Raw genomic sequence first — 22202 nt, 5'->3', positions numbered from 1 at the left:
AAGTAAAAAGAAACAATAATATGCAATTAGTAATATAATTTTAACGCAGCGAATAGAATTACAAGATAAATCTGTGTCGATACAGTGATCAAGTAGGTAGGAGGTAACCTTCGGACCCACGAGCGACCTTTACCTGTGAAGTCCGGTCGTATAGAAATAATTACTCTCGAATGACTATTCTTCTTCACTGATGCTGTTCCAAGAAATCTTTAACTGACTTGGAATGATCATTCGAAAGGTTATAAGCCAACGTAATATATTTAGAGAATACGAATTTAAGTAATAAAAAAAACATTATTTTTAATAAAAAACAAAAAAGTATTATAATTTTTATATTTTTATATTAAAATAATTAGAATTATAAAATTATTATTATAATTTTAGACGATTTATCGAAATTTAAATTTATTTTTATTTCAAAATATAAAATTCAATTTATAATTATAAAATATAATTTTCTTTGTTTTATAAATTTTGTATATTTTTGGTTATAATCATGATATATAGTACTAATAATCGAATTTAAGTTATAATTAGGATTACATTTTCTTTTTTTTATTTTATTTTTAATATCATACTGTATATATATTTTTTTTCATGAAAAAGATAAAATTGTCATTAGAATTTTTTCAGTTTTGCTAGTTATAAGAAATTTATGTATTTTGTATGTAGTTAGAATATAAATGATGGCTTTATGTTTGTTTCTAAAAACAATACATAGGATATTTGATATTTACATAATATATATTTTTAATTTAAATTTTTGCTACTGTTTGCATTTGACCTATTCTCGATTGACGTCGCGACCTCGAGCCTCAACCGATAAGTCATCGCGGGCGTGTATTACGTGACATAACCTGTAACGCTCGTCGAGAGGCCACTATGCGGTCCTCTATAGCGAATGCTCTCGCTCAGGTAGAAAAGCAGGCAAGCGGGGCGAGAATGCACCTGGCCGGTGTGTCTTGGCGGTATACAAGAGAGTGACCTGCCAACCTGCCAGTACAGCGAACGGCCTGCCTGCGTTCACCTGCGCAAGGTTGCCTTTAAACTTCGACGTGGTGTTTTTGTGCGTTAGCGATTGTATTGAGTGAAACGATTTCATATATAGCAAATGTGTCATTTTGTCATATTTCCCCAATTTTAGTTTATTGAAACATTGTTTTTTTGAAACGCGAATATTATTCCGTGCGTATTATCGCGTGGCTAGCTACGTTATATTTTCAGAAACTGTGCGTGACCTGTGAGAGCGCCACCGCCGACACACGCAAATGCGGTGATACAGGTCGACCCAACAGGTAGTGTATTGTGTACCGTCCTCGAACTTTAATGTAAAGCACATCGCGTGTTTTCTAAGATCGGTGTGAAGAAAATGCAATTCATCTTATAAAATGTTTAAAATAATTAATCTCAAGTTATACAAGTTATACACATATGTATAAAAAAAAAAATACAAGTAATGAATTTATGAAAAAATTAGAATTCTAGATATATAATTTCAATTGAGATTGACCTTTTTGTTTTTTAATAACATATTTTGAATTACTGTTTAGCAGACTATTCATTATGACGCATCAGATAGTATTTAAGATATGATCTTTGAAATATAACGATAAAAGCAATCGCGATAAAATTTGTAAATGTAATGGTGACACGTGTCTAAACAGGTCAATGGCTTGAGTTTAAAAAAAAGAGAATAGGTATCATGTTACTATCGTTAAATTCTTGATCGCAAAATGGAAAGACGATGAATCTCGTGTATGACACTTCCGTGAAATCAGATATGTGTAGTATTATTGATTACAAAGATAATATTATAGACATTGATTTCTATTGAAAAATTTAAATTTAAATATAAAATTTGTAAAAGTATATTTTCATTCGAAAGTAATTGCAGTTCTTTAGTTGAAAGTTTATCGCAATTAGAAAGGTTGAGAATACGCTTGATGTTACGATGTATAATGAATACAAGGTTTAAAAATGTTAATTATTTTGGAGCAACGGTACAGGCACCGTTTTCTCATGTTACTGCACTGACAGTGGTGACGAAGTCGGATCACGAGTGTATGGAAATGGACCATTCGCTCTATGACAGCCAGTGTAGCATGGCTATGGTATCGGCATGCGCCTAACCACGTAGCAACCTACGAACCGAAGAACTCGGGACCATCTCTTTCACTTCTTAAAATGGTAGGGGGAAAGGGTTGCGGCAGGTAGGGGCGGGCGGCAAATGCTCCAGTTTTCATTTTTATACCGCACCGATACTTAGGCCTTTAAACGATATGTTCTGTTTAGATGAAATCAAACTATATCATGATTTATCCAATTTTATTCTATACAATATTCTTATTATGTGTTACAATTTTTATAGAAAAGATTTTTCTAAATTTTTTTTTAGATATGTTACAATTTAATCATTATGAAATAAATACTTAATTATTTATTCATTTGTTTAAATATAAATATAATATCGTTATTATTTCTTATTAAGTATCAAGAAACTAAAAAACATTAATTAATGAATAAATTTATAGTTATTGATTTGTATATACTCAATTTTTTTAAACAAGTGATATTCATTATTTAGAAAATATATAGTATACGTATTATGATATAACTGCAGAAATATTGTACACGTTATACGAATCTTTAATTCAACGCGATTTTCTATCTTTGCAGGTAGAAATGGACAGAGATCATAGGGAACAACACGATCACGATAATATAAATGAAAACGAGGAAGAACAAAAAGTAGGAATGGATTTTCGTAATTTATCTCGTCATCATGGTGTGGATCATGTGGCTGACGTTGAAATAGAGGTGTTTAATTATTTCTAATTATTTTTCTTTAAAAAATCGATTCGAATATTATTGACCTAATGCATATTTTTAAATTCTTGGAATAATTAATTTATAATTATATATAAAATAATATATTATTTTTATTACAGCGGGATATGGAAATTGATCAAAATGATCGCATTGAAAATTTACAAGATGATAAACTAGATCAAAATATAGGAAGAAATTTTCATAATTTAACTCATCATCCCGCTATGGTGTGTTTCCGATATATAAATTTTAATAGAAATTAAATATAAAATTTTTATTTTTAGATAAGTTTTATTAATTATATAATACTTTATTAATTATATAAACATATTTTAGAGAGACATGGAAAGAGATCAAAATAATCATATTGATAATATGCATGATGATAAAATTGATCATAAGATGGGGCGAGATTTTCGTAATTTGAGTTCTCATACTGGTATAGTTCATTTACACTCAGGAATTGAGCATTTAAATAATGTTGATGTAGAGGTAAAATTTTTATTTACTTATTTTTTAATTTTTATTGTCGCATATTTTATTTGTTTTACATTCAATATTTTTTAGGTAAAATTAGCGAGAGATGTTCGTGGTTCTTTAGGTTTGGGTCTATCATTAGAATTATGTGTAGTTTGTGGAGATAGAGCTAGTGGAAGACATTATGGAGCAATAAGTTGTGAAGGTTGTAAGGGATTTTTTAAACGTAGTATTCGAAAACAGTTAGGTTATCAATGCAGAGGAAGCAAAAGTTGTGAAGTTACCAAACACCATAGAAATCGATGTCAGTATTGTAGACTTCAAAAATGTCTTGCTATGGGTATGAGAAGTGATTGTAAGTTTCTTGAAAATACTAAAAATAAAATTAACTTTTTTTATACAATTATTAATATAACTATATTATAGCTGTTCAGCATGAGAGAAAACCAGTGTTAGGTGAATCAGCAGGAGCGAAAGTAGGAAATAGAAGTCCTAGAGTTAAACCAGAACCACAACAATCAATATCTGAAGCACCTCCAACTTGGGAACAACCTGAAAGTCCTAGTATGGAAGATCAAAGCAGTGATAGTGATCTCAGTGATGCATTAACATTAGCAAGAGAACGTTTACTTATTTCACATGCATTGGATAGCATGGCTAAACTTATTGGAGAAGTATGTTATTTATATATTTATATTATATTTTTTATATTACAATATATAGCATTTTTAATATTATTATATAATTTTATTATATAGAGCGTTAATGGTTCAAGTGAACCAGAAGAAGAATGGACTGGGCAATTAATTTCTGAACGACATACATTATTCGAATTAAGAGCCCCTAGTCCAGCTCCTGCATATTTATCAATACATTATATTTGCGAAAGTGCCGCTAGATTACTTTTTTTGTCAGTTCATTGGGCACGAGGAATTCCGGCATTTCAAGCATTACCGTAAGTAAATGAACAATATATATATATATTAATTAGAATTACAAACGCGAATATTGAATAAAATTATTAATATTTATAGATCTGAAGTTCAAACAACATTAGTGCGCAGTTCCTGGGGACAGCTTTTTACATTAGGCCTTGCACAATGTGCGTACACTTTATCTCTTCCAAGTATTTTAACATCAATAATAAATCATTTGCAAGCTAGTATTGCACAGGAAAAAATTACAGCTAGTAAAGTAAAGTCTGTCACAGAACATATATGTAGACTACAAGATTGTGTTAGTTCACTTCATAAATTGCAAGTGGATTCTGTCGAATATGCATATCTTAAAGCTTTAACGCTTTTTAGTGCTGGTAAGTAAAATATAATTTATTTATATAAAAGTTCTTTATTTTGAAAATGATATTTTTTTAGACAATGTCTTAGCCGGTGTTTGGCGTAAAAAAGTTGAAGTTTTACAAGAGGCAGCATGGACTGAATTACAACAACGTGTAGGATCTAACAGGCTACCTCGCCTTCTTTTAAGGCTCGCACCACTTCGTTCGATTAACCCTAGAGTCTTGGAAGATTTGTTTTTTGCAGGCCTTATTGGTAGGGTAAGCGTAGCTAGTGTCGTGCCTTATATTCTTACTATGCAAGATTACAAAGCTGAGCCTGAAAGTCATATGGGGTGACAATTACTAGTTGTGCAATGTAAGTCGTGACCTAAAAAAGTGATATCTATAAATATATACATATATGTTAACATTGAATGCCTTGAATATTTTTATATATTGAGAAAAGGAAAGAAAAAAATGTAATGAGGCAATATTGATTTTTATTTTTCATAATGAACAATAATTCACTTGCCTCTTCTTAAATAAAGCTGTTAAAACTCAGGGTAGATGTATTTTAACTTGTTAATCAGATATAATATCTACTTTACAATATTTTGATGTTTTACATTTTTTTTTTATTTATTACAAATTCACTGCCTATTGTACAAAACTTTCCGTATTACATAAAATATTGGTAGAAAACATTAATATATTTGTAATTAAAATTATATTATTATTACTGTTATAATTAATATATAATTATTTTTTCATCAAAATTATATTATAAAATAAAAACTATAAAATAACAACAGCATTATAATATCATACGGTACGTCTTCGAAAAGTATTATTTGATCGAAATGCAAAAAGAGAAAAAAATTTTAACTTTGAATTTTCAACTAAAAGTAAGTATCTGGAAAGTTTTGTATCGGCTTAATGTAAAAAAATATATAGGGCAATATATATTATAATCTATAATTTATTATTATTAGAGAGCCCTTGATCGAATTAGTAATCTTTTATTTTATTAATAGAACATTTAATTAAAGTATTATAATTATTTTCATATAAAAATATAAAAATATTATGTAAGAAAATTATTAAAAATTTTTTCATACATATATATTAAAATCTTGAAAGAAAATCAAAATGTTAGCTATATTATTTCTTTATAATTGCTGCATTTTCCGTCCGACTAAAAATTTAATAATGTTTTAGTAAAAGAGAACATAATTCAATATAAGTATTAGTACAAACATTTTCTTTCATTATAATTCTAATGATATCGTAATTTTATTAAGAATGAGTCGGCAAATGCACGTTTTACTTATTTTTTCTAGAAATTATTCATAAAAAGTAATATACTTGTAGATCAATTTTATTATAAATTAAGCAAAAAGAAAAATGCATTATAATTAAAAGAAAACATTATATTTGAATTGCCTTAAAAAATATAAATCGTGCAATAGGACTAATTCGAGTAAAATATAAACTAAAAAATAATTAATAATTCTATTTATTCTTTTTTTATTATGAAAAATAAACAGAATTCTTTTTTAAATTGAATTTATGTTATATATCGAGTATTATTTACTTTAAAACAGACAATAAAAGTATATTTTTTATGAGAAGTAAAAATACTTATCAAGTTAAAAGAAATGAAGAAATAAATATGAATGTGTTTACTTAATGAAATGTACATTTTATATTTTGCTGTTAATTATATTCATATAATATTAAAAATAGATTATAAATACATTGTATTTAAGAATTAAGAAATATTAAATTAATGGTAGTATTGTTAGATGATAAGTTTGTATATTTAATGTTATCAATAACATGTAGAATATCGATATTTTTTCCGAGTTTTATTGTAACGAATTTAAATATTTTTAAACTATTCATAATTGTTAATATTCATAAAAATGTTTTGCTGATGAAATGATTAATATTTCCTTAAACATTTTTATAATTAATATGTATATATAATATTTCTAGCAATGTTTAATATTTAGTTAAACATAAGTATTTTCTCTAATTCGATAATCCAAAGATTAAACCGCAATATGTTTTTTTACAGATATTCCTGTAAATTATACTTGTTGATTAAAATCTGATATAATTTTTAGTAATTATCAATAGTATATTATATATTTTAATAAAAATAATAAATTTAATAAATTTCATAAAATGGCACTATAGTGCACGTACCAATAATGATGTTAGTAATAATTTAATTTTATAATATCATAAATCATATTGATTGTAATACATGGAATTGTTATTTGTATGTTATAAAAGGGCTCATGTAACTCTGTTGCAACATATGTATAATAACAAATATTATAATGACAAATTCCAATGACAAATTATAAATGAAAATTATCTTTTGACATTCGTATATACTTTATGTGATACAATTTTTATTTAATAAAATACTTAATGGACAATATGATTAGAAATTATAAGATGAGAGAAACTTGTATATAAATATAAAATGTGCCTGTATGAAAAAAAATATTTATATTAAATATAATTTTGTAATTATCTAAGTGATAAAAAAAAATGCAAGAGAGACCTGAAGATTGTTGCTCCTTGTTTTATTACATCGAAAATTATGTATATACGTATATGTTTAACTGTAGCATAATGCAAAATAATCTAATCGAAAAAAAAAATAAATAATTGATAGCTTCAAGATTCGTTATTATTGATTCATTTCCAAAAATAATTTAAAAAAATAAATTTTTGTAAAAACATAAAAAACATAGAAGGGGTGCAAATTGATGCAGGAACCCGATAACTTTTAATATAGCGTCGTCCCTGTGCAATGAGTCACATCCTAAGATTGCTTGTAGAGGCGCTTTGCCGCCATAGCCATTTTATCCATTAGTGTTTGTGAATTGCTTTTCGTATGAAGTCAGAGTCATTGTATAGACTTGAGTTCGTATGAGACGTTGAGTTCAGTAGTAGTTGGTCGAATGCACGGGAAAGTATGGGTACAGACAAGATCGTGTTTGGTTAAGTTTCCTATTACTAAGTTTTTCAATAATCAGAAAAATCGGTTTCCAACGGCGTCATCAAATAATTTAATATTCGTGATAAAACCGGCTATTCTACGATAGGTATTCCTATCGTAACTGTTTAGAACTTGTGACACACCTCCAAGGAACTTTTCTTTTTTTATGAAATACAAAAAAAAAGTATTCTAAATATTTGTGAACATTATTTTTTAATATTTTTGAATTGATATATGAATTGTGGATCAATATTATAATGTATTGTAATAAAAACAATTCAGAAGAAATTATAATCAAGTGTTCTCATGACAGTGTGAAATAAAATGTTGTAATAGTGGTGTTCTTTTTTTAAAATATACGTTATTTCGTGGCGGGAAATTTATTTTTGAAGAAGCAGACGTCACCAGGTATGTTAAAGCAAGATTATTTTTATAACAGTGCAGAAGTTTCTTTTTTTTTTATTTTTTTTGCATTTCAGTTTGTCTTATCTTTAATATATGATTTTGTTTGCATATGTCATATTGCGATCGCTATTTTAAGTAATAAGCCAATAAATATGATATAAATGGTAAATTTGGCGATGTATATGAGTTTATGCAAATAGATCTTCGACAAGTCATTTTGTGTTCTGTTTTTCTCTCATTGTGTTTCTGGCAACGAATCTTTGCAGTATAATTTGCGTAATAGAAATGCGATTCATCTTATTAGACGCGTTGAGACGCACCGCATCGTGTTTATTCCTTACATATATGCAAAATTGCTTTTTTATAATACCTTTTTTTTACTTGCACGCTTCTTTTCATCGGCAATCATTTCATTATTGAGGATGAGTTTGATTAGTTTTTTTTATCTTCGGTTTTCAGCTGGCCTTCCTCTGTGCAATTATTATTTGGATATCGAGTTTTGAGTTACGATTAGAAACAAATTCTTATTTTATTCGACGACTCGGAACTTGCACAGTTTATCCATAACTCACCACTACCGGCTGTATTACTCTGAAAATTCTTTGGAAGACGATGTTTTCTATCTTCGTTCAACGATTCGATTAAAAATCTTTTGAAACGTTAAAAAGCTACACAAATGCCGAAATCGGCAACGAAGTGGACATTTTGGAGGTCTCTGTCATATTATATTTTATTTTCTCGATATCTATCTATATTTGGAAATTATTTAAATAATAATATCGATTCATTATTAATAAAGCAATCTTATTTTAATTATATAATGATAAACATTATATATCATTATTGTTATACATTTTTGTTGATTGCAATCATAACAGTTGCATATTGTTACTTAATCTCGTGCTGACTTAAAATTTGCACTTCTTTGTAATGAATAATTCCGCCGAATTTTTTAACGATTGAATTTTAATACTTTTTGATTTTTTTCATTTTTAATTTATTAAACAATCATTCTTTTCGTTTTTTTATTATGTTTATCAATATCATTAAAACTATATTTGACATACCCGATCGATTAATAATTTAAAAATGCATTTGTATGCATTGAATTATGTACATATAATTTGTTGCAATCTGCTAAGTGATTGTGTAAGACATAAAGGTGTGCATATATATTTATAGTTTATAATATATGTACATATAATAGACATAATTGAAACAGTTTATCTAATCTTTCTTAAAAACAAAGTAAATTAATTCAACAATTAACTAATATCTTATAGTAATACTTTTTTTGATAATAATTTATATGTTAATTCTGTTTACGATAAATAATTTTATAAAAATTTATTAATTATATATAAATAATAATTATATTATTATATATAATAATAAATAATATTTACAATAATTAAATATTAATATTTTCTATCATAATATGATAATGTACACAATAGGAATAACTATTAGAAGAAATGTATTCTAATTAATTGATGATAGAATCAGTTTTATAAAAAAAATTATAAAATTTATAATATATAATGCAATATAAAATATATAATTCTTTAATATAAGTATATCGTGAATCATATCAAATAGAATTAACTTCAGAACGGATATAAACCATGTTCTGTCGGTAACTCTTAAAGATAAAATAGACACCGATACGAACGATAAATTAGCTTTTTATTGGAGAATTTTTTTTTTACCTACATATGTCATTTGCGTGACGTATTCACAAGTGTCAACACGAAATATGCTATTATTCTAAAGTTTCTTTTATTAACGTATCATTTAAATTGTACTTTTTCATATTTCTCATGAAGTGCTTCAATTTTTTTCGTATATTTTTTATATTGTTGGTACAATTATGTTTTCTATGTATACATATAAAAAAAGACGAATTTCTTTCCTGTAGAATGAGAACGTAACTAACAATCGATTACCATTTTAGAAAGTGCAAGAGACCTGTTGGCGAAGAGAACGAAGAGAATAAGAAAGGAAAACGGAAACGAGCAGCGGAAACAGAAATCGTGGTATCGACAAAGGAAAAAGAGGTTTCGGCTGTGGAAACGAAACGGAAAACCATGGAACATACACTAACAAGATGCGACACCCGTTTACCAAAAATCACACCAATTATTGATGACTATGAGATTAGTAATCACGTGCTCGGTCTTGGAATAAACGGAAAAGTTGTTCAATGTTATGACAAAAATACCAGGGAAAAATATGCGCTCAAGGTGAGATAGAACAATTAACGATTCTTTTGCAGCATCAATCGTTTTTTTATCAATTTTCATTAATTCTATGAAATTATCAATGTGTACAAGAAAATGAAATGTAATGAAACATAATTTAATTTAATTGTTTTAATTTTAATGAAAAATAAATGTGAAAATAATCATTTACAAAAACTAAAATAATGTTTTTCTCGATTTCTCTTGATATATCGAAACATGGTGCAATAAAATTTGATCGGATTTTTTAGCTTTTATTTCTTCTTTCATTCTATAAAATCATAGACTTAATTAAAATTTCATACACGAATAATAAAATATGTTCAATTATATGATTACAAAAACAATGATGTACAATGATACATGTAGATAGAAATTAGATTTATTAATTTTTGCATTACTTTTTGCAATATTATTAATGAACGAATTAATACATGATTTAACGAAACATAATAATATAATTTCAAGTGTTTCAATTTATACAATTTATACTATTTGTATAAATAAAAAAATATGTTTTATATTTTTAAATTTAACATGACACATCCGTTCTTAGTTATTTTTCCGTATTTAGTTATTTTTTTGGAATATGTGTAAGGATACTGTAAAGAAATCTGATGCCTTCGATGCAAAATGTACTTACTCTTAACGCGTTTAGAGGAATCTATCGATCGGAGATGTATCAATATCTAGCTAGCAGTGCTAAAGTATAATCATCGACTAACGATGTCCAAGCGAGTCCAGACCACGAGTCATCCTCTATTTATACTCGGTGATTTCCCATTCGACGATTCCGACCATGCGGTATATCGAAGTCTGTTTGTCTCTCTTATTTTTTTTTATATTACTTTGGAAAAATTTTACGGATTCTTATGTTTTCATCTTTTCGCAGTTGGTTTGTTATTGATTTCTTGGATCTTTATTCTTATACAACATTCCATGAGAAACTTGAAATGTCATTATAGTTTAAATTATGTGAATCATAGAATTAATAATAAGTTTAAAATTATAATAATTTTATCTTTTTTTTATATATTTAGTAATGCAAATTATAAATAATGTAATTGTGTAAAATTTTATTTAAATTAAACTACTTATTTATATTATAATATTGAAATTCTTTTTTTTTTTTATATTTATATTATTCATTATTTTTTATAAATTTATATATATGTTAATTTATTTTTTTAAATTATAATTTTTCTTTTTTGTGTATGAAAAAAAAATATATATATTTGTGAGTGAGGACATATATGTGTATAAATAAAAATAATTTGATAAATTTCAATGAAAATATATTCTATGAAAATATATCATTGTTCATATAGTATCGATTTTTCATATTTGCTTACAATAAAATTATTAATATAATTGAAGATATTAATTTGTAATAATAATAATAATAAATCCAATCAAAGAATTAATAATATCTTTCTTATCATAAATAGATTGTCAATTATTATTGCAAAATTAGGTTTTTTTTCTTCCTTATGTAACAATAAAGTATCATACGAAAATGATTCGTAATGATATAAGAATGAATCATTCTTGTCATTTCTTGTTAATCATATATTAATTAATTACAGCTTATTTCCATATCGATCGAATGCGAATGCTTTATATAAATGAAATTAACGAGAAAGATTTCATTGAAGAAAAAATTTTTGCAAAACATTTAATTTTAAACGAATAATTTGCAAGCAAGACAAAATTTAATTACAATTTATTATGTCTAATTATTAAAATCGAATGATTGGAAACGAGCCATATATATATTTATAAGTCAGCAAAACTTTAAATTACATGGCACAACCATAAAGAAATTAAAATCTGACAGCAATAACGATAATTTTATTATTCGATACAATTCCAATTCATGATTATCTCTTTATAATAATTTTCGAATTCATTCAACACAATATTAATATATTAATATATTAAATAATATATAATATATAAATTATTCTGCAATTTTGCTTAATTATTGATAAAAATTAATTATTAATGATAATTTTAGAATTATTATAATAGAAGAATATTATAAAAAGAATTATATTTATTAAAAAATAATGCTCTAAGAGAAGATCATATTTTTTTAAATAATTTTATGCAATTTTTGAAAGATCGTAGCAAATACTAATACACAATCTAATCTTGTTACGAATTATTTGATTATCTTTTTGTCTCAAGAACAAATTGTATCGTTGTCATCATGTTTTATATTTCTTTGTCTTGACAAGACGTAGCATTCTAAGAATACTTGAATTTTTATACCTTGAGTTTTGTGCAAAGGAATGGTTTGTATATTTCTGCGATTCGTCAGTAGAATCTCAATAATAAGAAATTAGTGACGGAAATACTATTTCAATTTCTTTTCATAAAAAATTTCTTTGAAAAGAAAGAAAAAAAAGAAAGAATTCTCTACATATAAATTCATGGTTAAAAAACATTACATGAAAAAAAATAATAAAATTATTTTAAATTAATTATAAATAATATTAAAAATAATAAAATAATATAATTATTTTAAATTAATTATATTATTTCTATAATTAAAATATATATATATAGTGTGCATAATTAAAGAAGAATAAAAAAGAATAAAAGAATAAAATAATTGTAAATTTTCGAACACGTTCGTATCAGAAATGGGTTAGTTTATGTTATGCATTTTATTTTTCGCGTAAAATATTTTGGTTTGAATTGAATATAATCTAATCGCGATTTATTAACGATAATTCCAATATTTCATTTATGTAATTGCTATTTGTTATCATAATGAACATTTTATTTTGTGCTAACGCTAATCACATTATCACAAAACGTCGATTGTTTGGAATACATGACCATGTATTTTCATTTAAGAAGCACGACAAACAATCGTGAAAAATCATGTAAATTGAACCTTGTTAGCTATTGCATTGTGTGAAATTTTAAAATGTTCATTTACTTGCAAAATAATAGATTTGTCAGATTTTTTTAAAATTTTAAATTTGAAAAAAGTTGAAAATTTATAAATTAAAAAATTAAGAAATAAAAAAATAAAAATTTTGTGGATTTAAAAAATTTTCACATAAATTTATTGGATAATATAATTGTTATAATATAACTATTTATATTATATAATTTATAAATAATATAATTGTTATAATATAAATTAATATAATATAATAAATTGTTATTGGATAACAATTTTTATATACTGAAAATAAATATATTTTCTTGTGTAATGAATTTTCATAATTTCATATTACATGAAAATTATCTTTTTCAACATTTCAAATGCTTTTTTTCATAATGATTTCTATTTGAAATTGATTTAAATTTTTGCGTCGAATCTATTTTAATTGCATTTGAATATTTTTAGAATACTCAATATATCAATTACTAATCTAAAAATTATCATAAAATTATCAAAAAAAATTAATCATATTTAATCATATTTTTTCCTTCCTATTTTTACTTTATATTTTTCATAATATTCTCATATATTATAATTATAAGCAGATGTTATGATTTTTTGACTTGTATTTCGTTTATGGTTATTAAATAATATAAATATTGTAAATAATTTATATAAAGATAAAATGTAAAAATTATAAATTACGATTAAAGAAAGAGATTATTGAAAAATATTATTCAAATATTCAATTCTAATGTATTTGATTAAAGTTACTGAAATAAAAGACATTTTATACAACTATCAAATAGCAAAATAATATCAATAACAATTTTAGTGTATTAAATAATCTTTTTATTCATCTTACCAATTCTTGATATATATTTTTAATAAATAAGTTTGAATGACATTATATTTAATTGTATTTTTGAATTTAATAAAAATTAAAATCAATTTCAACAAATTATAATTAGAATACTTCAAATACTACAATTCATCGATTATGTGCTATGATATCTTAAATCAAAAATGTTAGGTCGCAAAGCACTATAAAATGTAATACGTTTTATCGATTTAACGGCGACGTCAGCTGTTTTTAGGTCATTCACCAGAACGTTTTAAAGCGGATGTACAGGATTCTTATGAACATTTTTCGAAGAGATATTTAAAATTTGTATGTTTGCATATTCTTGCTGTCTAAAAATTGAATAACGCTTATTTAATATTGCAAGTCGTATATCAATTATCGTATATTAATGTTTCTTCATTTTGATCTAACTTATATTATTTTGTTTCGTTCAAGCTTCAATATTAATTCTATAATCTCAGAAAATTTCTATAAGCTATATATAATTATTATATATGAAATTATTAATATTGAATATTGGTAAATATTACATTTTATATTTATAGGTATTATATGACTGTGTAAAAGCACGAAGAGAAGTTGAATTACATTGGAGAGCATCAAATTGCAAGCATATAGTACAAGTCAAAGATGTGTATGAAAATACATATAGTGGAAATAAATGTTTATTAGTTGTTATGGAATGGTAAGTATAGAGAATTTAAATATTTGAATTGAACAATTTTATTGTATAAATTGCATGAAAATTAATTGAATAATATTAATTAAGAGATCAAAATTAAACATAAATTTAAAATATTTTTAGCATGGAAGGAGGAGAATTGTTTGAAAGAATACAAGATAGGCAAGATGGTGCTTTCACAGAGAGAGGTAAAATAAATTAATATATTATTTGATAAAAAATAATAAATATTTTAAAATTATATGCAATTTTTGTACAGAAGCTGCACAAATAATGTATGAAATTTGTGTTGCTGTAAAGCATCTACATGACATGAATATTGCACATAGGGATCTTAAACCAGAAAACTTATTGTATTCTAAACCTGGTAAATAAAAATAAATATAGAAAAGATAAATAAATTATACAAAAAAGATTTAATATTTATTAATATAAATTTATTAACATGTTGTATATTTTGTTTTTAGATAGTACTGGAATATTAAAACTTACTGATTTTGGTTTTGCAAAAGAAACACATTTGAAAGATACATTACAAACTCCATGTTATACACCATATTATGTTGGTAAGTTATTTTTAAAATTATAATATTTTTTACAAATTAAATTTTATAAATATATAATAAAGTAAGTAATAAAACAAAATTTTTATTATTTTTAGCTCCTGAAGTTTTGGGACCAGAAAAATATGATAAAAGCTGTGATATATGGTCACTTGGAGTTATTATGTATATACTGTAAGTTTTATATTTCATTAATTATTAAAGAATAAAAATTTTAAAAATTTATAATACTTATATTATATATTTTATATAATTTTAGATTATGTGGTTTTCCACCTTTTTATAGTAATCATGGTCTAGCAATTTCACCAGGAATGAAGAAAAGAATTCGATTAGGTCAATATGATTTTCCAGCTCCTGAATGGTCTAATGTGAGCACAGAAGCAAAAAATCTTATTAAAGGTATGCTATGTACAGATCCAGCTCAAAGACTTCAAATCGATGAAGTTATGCGCAATAAATGGATTGCTGTAAGTATTATATTTTTATCATCGCATATAATTAATATACATATTGTACAATAATAAATATATACTACTGTTTATTTTTTATGTATAGCAATATACAGAAGTACCTCCTACACCTTTACATACTGGTCGTGTACTTCGGGAAGGTGAAGAACTTTGGCCAGAAGTTCAAGAAGAAATGACACGGTCTTTAGCTACGATGCGTGTAGACTACGATACAGCAAATTTAAAACAATTAGATCATACGAATAATGCGTTATTAAACAAACGCAGACGAGCGAAACAGTCGAATGCCGTACCACCAACTGCTAATCCTACGCCAGCATCCTAGAAAAACCCAATAAGAACTAATCAACGCTGGTATGTTTTTTATGAAGATGTATAAGGTATAATATAATTACTATAAGAATTGTTTTTTGATATTTACATAATGAAAAATATCGAAGATTGCAATGCAAAATAATCTTGAAAAAAGTTATATACACTAAAATATTAGACATTGTATTCAAAGTTGCATTCTAAGCCATTTTAAAAAATAATACGAATTCCACTATACTGACTCTACAATTAACAATAAATTGTATAAATAAATACCATATATTTGTCTATGATTCTAGAAAACATTTTTAAAATGCTAGTTATAATTGTTAAATTACAAAAGCATAATTACTGTTACTTATAAAGAAAACAATGTATAAAAAATATTTTTTCTTAAGATGCATTTTTCGTTTTAAATAGCAACGTGATACAATAGTTTAAACATTTGATAATATAAAAATATAGAAATCAATTAATAAGATATAAATAAATAATATATTTAATCATAATTAATTAAAATTTATATTTATTGATGAAACGTTTATAAGAAAATCGTTTTGTCATTAATAGTTTTATATATATAATAAATTTATATTGAAAAGAAAGTAATAAAGTATAAAAAAATATTTTTCATTTTTAAATAAAATTTTAGACTTCATAATGAAGCTTGGTTATCTAATATGAAAAACATCACTTCTTAGCAGCTTCTTATTGATTTACTTAAATTATAATTTATAAATTAAAAAATTTTAATATGTATAGTGGTATTTTCTATATTATTTTTAAATTATTAAATTACTTATTTATCATATATAAAGAAAAAATATTTTGCATATAAGTTTTAATGACGCGTTTTTGAGTTTTTATCCTTGTACAGTTAAAAATTATATAAACTATAAAAATAATGTTTCAACTAAAAAATAATGGGAAAAACGTGTCATGTATTTTAGTGATATTTTGACTGAGGCTGAATACATGTAAGAATCTTTATAACTGTTGCAAGGTGCTAAGATATTGCCCTATTATTTTTTAGATGTTAAAATAGATGCTAAAATATCATCATTTCCTAATTTTTTAAATAAATGCAATTTATAAAATGAATTTTAGAAATAAAGATGTACACATTGCGTAATAAATGTAGTAATTATATTTTTTTTAGATATATTATAAAGTAAAATAGAAATGAATTTAGATAAAAAATGCCTTAATCAACATGTGAGGTCAATTTTTAATTTAGTATTCAATAATTCGAGAGGTGATCAAATCTCATAAATCATTATTTCTTTTAAAATGACAAATACGAATGTAAATATTATATACGAAGTATTTTTAATAAGATACTTGTAATTAAAGTCATGGTTATTCATATTATGACTCTATAAATAAGTATTAAAAAAATTTAATAGTTGAAAATAGATCTTATGACTGATAAAATGACAAAATTAGATCTTAATAATTGTTTCCACAATTCTATTCTATGTACATCATTAAGATTTTTCAAAGATAATAAAATTTATTATTAAATAATGTATCTAATTTTAGAATCGTGGAAACAAAACTTTTTTGAAATAAATATGTGATGGTTCAGCTCCTAAAGTTTATTATAAATAATAACTTTAATAATAAGTAATTTTTTATTGTTAAAAAATATTAATTTATTAATATTGCAAACTTACTTAAAATATTACTAATTCTGTAAAATATTTTTTAATTTTTCATATAAAAAATTATTGTATTCTAGTACTTTATATATAACATTGATAGTACAAGTTTATGAATATATTAGAAAATATATGAAAAAATATGTAAATTTTTATTTGAGCTGAACTATTAAGAAGTATTAAAATATTTTTGTAATGGATGTTAATTTGCACTGCATTTATAAAACTTGACAATAAATAGAAAAAATATCATTAATTACTTAAAAATCAGTTAATCATTTAATTATAATTCTATTATTATTAATTATCATTCTTGACACTTCTGAAACATATTATTTCACTAATATAATTATTGTAAAAGTTTCGAAAACTATAACAAAAACTATAAAAAAAAAAAAAATAAAAAATATATAAATTGCTATTAATATCAAAATTTCAATTCCTTTATCACTTATTTTCTATCTATAATTATAAGAAAAATTTATTTAATTTTTAGATCATATATCATATATTGCATTAGCATTTATAATATTTATTATATTTAGATTTATTATTTAATTACTGCACTTATATTTTTTTTATATTATATTTTTAAGTGTATTAAAATGTTTTATATAATTGTAAAAAAAATTAGTATTATTTATAGAATTTATCATCATTAAAGTTCAAGACTAAATTCCAAAATATATAAATATATATTTACACATATACAATATAAATAACTTACTTAAGCTATCTATAATTAAAATAAATCTTATACAATCATTTATTACAACTAATTATTTGAATTATACTACTATATTTCATACATTATTCAATAAAAAATGGCTACAAGCAAATTTTTTATAGTAATAGAAGTATTTTTTAAATTATTCAATTTACGAAAATAAATAAAAGCTAAAATGGAAATCGCGTAATAAACAGATATTTGAATCTTGTTTCTTGAATTATTATTAACTGCAACCTTTAGCAATATTTCAAAATTTAAAATGAATAATTTATAAGTAAATATTTTACAAATTTTATATGATAATATATCACATGTGAAAAATAATTTTATTCTTATTGATGAATAATATTTTCATTTCGAATTTAATTAAGTATAAATTTATTTTATTAAATTATGTCATTAATATTTCTTAAAGATATCAATATTAATATTTTCCTATAATTATAAATGAAAATGAGATACGCATATGTAAAAAATTTTTTGTATGATTATATTTTTTTGTAAAAGGACTATTTACTTATCATAATATTATGTTGTTATTATATACTTGTAATACGAAACAATACATTTGCGTAACAAATACTTGTAGTATTTGTAGAGTTTCTATACTTTTATAATGTTTAAAAATTGATGTACTAGTTTTACTTGAATTTATTATTTTTATTTAAAAGCATTTATTTTTTTATGTAACTTACAAAACCAAACATTGTATATTTATCTTTTATATATTAATCTCATGTATACATTGTATACTTATACATTTAAAAGAATATTACACACAATTGCCTTTGCACACCAAATTATAACAGTTTATACACAAACTACATTTTAACTGTATAACATTAAATGCTACATTACACATGATTTTTATTATTAAATTCGGACAATATTCTTGCGATGTAAGTATAAATTTATTAGCAAGGCATAAAAGTAAAAGTATGCTAAATTATAACATTTTATTAGAAGCATGATCCTTTTTATAAATTTGCTAAGAATTATTGGAATGCAAAGGAATGACAAATTTCGGTCCAAAAGGGGACCTATACGTTATACCAACATCTGCATATACTTCGTTTGGCAGTGCAAGATTACATAAATATAATTTGCCATTGTCAACACTATGAGATAATGGTAATCCACCAAGCAGACTACATTTGCTAAGAATACCAGGTGTTCCTGTAGCTGGAGGTTCAATAGCTAAAATAGGTGCCCTATTATTACTTGCCCACTTTGCTATAGGTGTAATCATTCTTGGTGAGTTTTCATCACAAAGAGCTACAATTATTAAATCCACCATTGATGGTAAATTTTTAAATTTCGTTTCTACTTTGTTTCCAGTTAATTTATATAAAGACAATTCTTGTAGAAGAAAAACATCTTCAGAGTTTTCTACAAAAACTATTGTCTTAATACCATGACTAGATAATTGTCTAGCACAGTTAACACCTGCAGCACCAGAACGATGAGGTCCACAAAGAGCAATAACTGTTGGCCATTGATGTGCATTATTTGGATCTAATCGATGACTTCCTCCTAATAATTGTAATGTAATTTCTGCACCAGCGCGACCAAGAAGTTCTACCTGATATTAATATTATATTAATTTCATTTAGCAAAAAATATTATATATATATTTTTTTATTTTTATTTTACATACTCTACGTTCCCAACTAATCCCCAATCGATCTGCTGCTCCTATTAATTGACGATGAAGATTAAGTGTTATACTAGGAATTATTAAACCATTGTCTGTTACATATTCTATTTCACCAGCACTGGGTACCATTATTTGTCTAAGATCTGTAGGTTCAGAAACAATAATATTTTCATCATGCCTATAGTTTCCTGTTTGCCTTTGTTTTCTAGGTTTTAAAGAATTTATTTTCTGCCACATGCCCTATAAAATTAACTAATTTAAGTGTACATAACTTTTAAAATTATTCTAAGAAAATAATCAAGTAGTAAAAGAAAAATAAAAAACACAAACCTCTTTATCAAATAAAGCTAAATTCTTCTCAAAATCAAAATCTTGATTCAACGATTGATCAATTTGAGTACCAAATGTATCCTCATCGCGTCCTAAATTTCTTTGTCTATTACTTAATTTTTTTTGTATTGGTTTATCAACAGATTCAGCTGAAAGAATAAATCAACATCAATATTTAATATTTTATAAATATTATAATTTTTAATATTTATCTAATATAAAAAACTTTGTTTTATTATTATACCTAATGGAATTTTTCCATTAGCAGATTGTTCTATAATAGATTGAGAACTATTTGGTTTTTTAACATTTGTTTGTGTTTGTGATGATGTAGATTGAACAGAAGATGAAACACTTTCTGAAAATGATCTACCAGCTCTTTTAGCAATAGGTCTTTTTACAGTTACATTATTATGTGCTTGATTGTTATCATTTGTATTGAGTGCTGTCTCATTAATTGATATAAATTCTACATTTAATATATCCTTTGCACTAAAATTTAAAAATAAAATTAATATATTTTTTGCAAAAAAATTTAAAAATAATAATTTTTAAATATATATATTTTATTTAATATTTGTATTTTTATGAAAATTATCAATAAAAAATAAGGAATTATTAAATTAAATTATCATTATTAAAATACCATAATACTACTATAGGTGAACTATGAGGTACCCCATTACAGAAAGCTTTTGAAAGTATAATACAATCTTTATTTAAATCCAATATTTGTCCTTGGTAAGTTCCAACTTCTTCAATACACTTTACGGAAACTGTACAACCAACAAATTGTTCTGACATCCTGATTATCTAGCTGTACATAACAATATATTGAAAAAATTATATTCTGTATAAATTTCTTTTAATGAAATTAATTATTTTATATGAATAAGAACTATAAAACTGTGTCAATAATAATATTATTATTAAATAAATATTTTTTGAATTATCTAATTATGAGTTAGAAAAAATCAGTATTTATTATAAAGATATAGATTATACAAACCTAATGTAGATGATTGAATGTAAATTTTTTTTTACTGTGGAACAATTATTTCACCTAACAATATTACGGTTAATTTAAGACTTTAAAGTTATTTTGATGTTTAAAAGTATTATCAAACATATGACAACACATTCATTAACATGGAATACCGGACACCAATTTCTGTATATATTTTCATCCCTACTCTAACCCTATCATTTATAAGGAACTATTCAACATGCTACACGAAAAGCAAGTATACCTCGATATCATTGGTTCATTTTTCATACAATCGATTTTTCACTAAAAAAAAATATTAAAATTTTTAAATATTTAATATATTTTCCATATATTTATATAACAATATAAAATGTTTTTAAAAAAATAAGCACAAATTTTATATAAGTATAAAATAATTCAGCATATATATCTATCTGCATATATATATGCATATATAATAACACAAATACAAATTTAAATCTTGTTACCGAGAAATTTAAATGAAACATTAAAACAATTGATTGTTGCTTTCTCAATTTGATTTTTCTTTAATATTTTATAAAAACGTAAATAGTATATTCATATATGTTATCATTTATTATGTATATTTCATACACTATAATAACATTAATCAATTCAAATCAAAGTGATCAATTTTTTTTTTTTATCAAGTTTTAATATATACATTTAATATTTAAATAATTAAAAAAAAAATTATAATTTTTAGTTTTAAAATTGATACAATTAATAATATTTATATATTAATATTTATTACATAATTTATTTTTTATTT

At 23.9% G+C, this 22202-nt stretch overlaps 2 protein-coding genes across 8 annotated transcripts in view; one reads left to right on the top strand and one right to left on the bottom strand.

The window, feature by feature from the left end:
* Positions 1-1310: 1310 nt before the first annotated feature.
* On the top strand, positions 1311-16157 carry LOC102679169 (MAP kinase-activated protein kinase 2). Of its 4 annotated transcripts, XM_006620746.2 has the most exons (17): positions 1311-2187; positions 2677-2817; positions 2949-3056; positions 3166-3321; positions 3397-3661; positions 3733-3980; positions 4065-4261; positions 4341-4618; positions 4680-4935; positions 9961-10249; positions 14559-14698; positions 14819-14883; positions 14955-15062; positions 15163-15261; positions 15357-15432; positions 15518-15728; positions 15817-16157. In XM_006620746.2, the coding sequence occupies exons 1-17, from the start codon at positions 2086-2088 to the stop codon at positions 16054-16056; spliced, it is 2979 nt and encodes a 992-aa protein (XP_006620809.1). In that variant the 5' UTR covers positions 1311-2085; the 3' UTR covers positions 16057-16157. The 4 variants fall into 4 exon arrangements, with proteins under 4 accessions (XP_006620809.1, XP_031368794.1, XP_031368795.1 ...); XM_031512934.1 differs by lacking the exons at positions 1311-2187; positions 2677-2817; positions 2949-3056; ... (4 more) ...; positions 4341-4618; positions 4680-4935 and adding exons at positions 7455-8009; positions 8466-8717; XM_031512935.1 differs by lacking the exons at positions 1311-2187; positions 2677-2817; positions 2949-3056; ... (4 more) ...; positions 4341-4618; positions 4680-4935 and adding an exon at positions 7456-8009.
* A 2916-nt stretch (positions 16158-19073) lies between these two features.
* LOC102678364 (enhancer of mRNA-decapping protein 3) overlaps positions 19074-22202 on the bottom strand; it is a 3968-nt gene continuing 839 nt past the window's right edge. For 2 of the 4 annotated variants that reach the window (XM_006620739.2, XM_031512932.1), the window contains exons 2-6: positions 21068-21238; positions 20666-20913; positions 20422-20570; positions 20092-20331; positions 19074-20016 (exon numbers count right to left, since the gene is read on the bottom strand). In XM_006620739.2, coding sequence (XP_006620802.1) covers positions 19423-20016; positions 20092-20331; positions 20422-20570; positions 20666-20913; positions 21068-21225 — 1389 coding nt within the window. In that variant the 5' untranslated portion in view covers positions 21226-21238 and the 3' untranslated portion in view covers positions 19074-19422. Of the gene's footprint in view, positions 20017-20091; positions 20332-20421; positions 20571-20665; positions 20914-21067; positions 21239-21430; positions 21713-22202 lie in introns of all 4 variants that reach the window. The other 2 variants (XM_006620738.2, XM_031512931.1) reach the window with 2 other exon arrangements.

This window comes from Apis dorsata, unplaced genomic scaffold (assembly GCF_000469605.1).
Source record: "Apis dorsata unplaced genomic scaffold, Apis dorsata 1.3 scaffold_527, whole genome shotgun sequence".
Taxonomy (NCBI): Eukaryota; Metazoa; Arthropoda; class Insecta; order Hymenoptera; family Apidae; genus Apis; species Apis dorsata.
Note: the sequence above shows the minus strand (reverse complement) of the source record. Positions and strands in the feature narration are given on the sequence as shown.

What these genes read in the sequence shown, in the direction of transcription:
- LOC102679169 (XM_006620746.2), top strand. Translation starts at nt 2,086, where the DNA reads ATGACAGCCAGTGTAGCATGGCTATGGTATCGGCATGCGCCTAACCAC. An exon ending in TGGTGCTTTCACAGAGAGAG is followed by an intron (nt 14,884 to 14,954) that starts GTAAAATAAATT and finishes ATTTTTGTACAG; the next exon opens with AAGCTGCACAAATAATGTAT. An exon ending in TGCGCAATAAATGGATTGCT is followed by an intron (nt 15,729 to 15,816) that starts GTAAGTATTATA and finishes TTTTATGTATAG; the next exon opens with CAATATACAGAAGTACCTCC.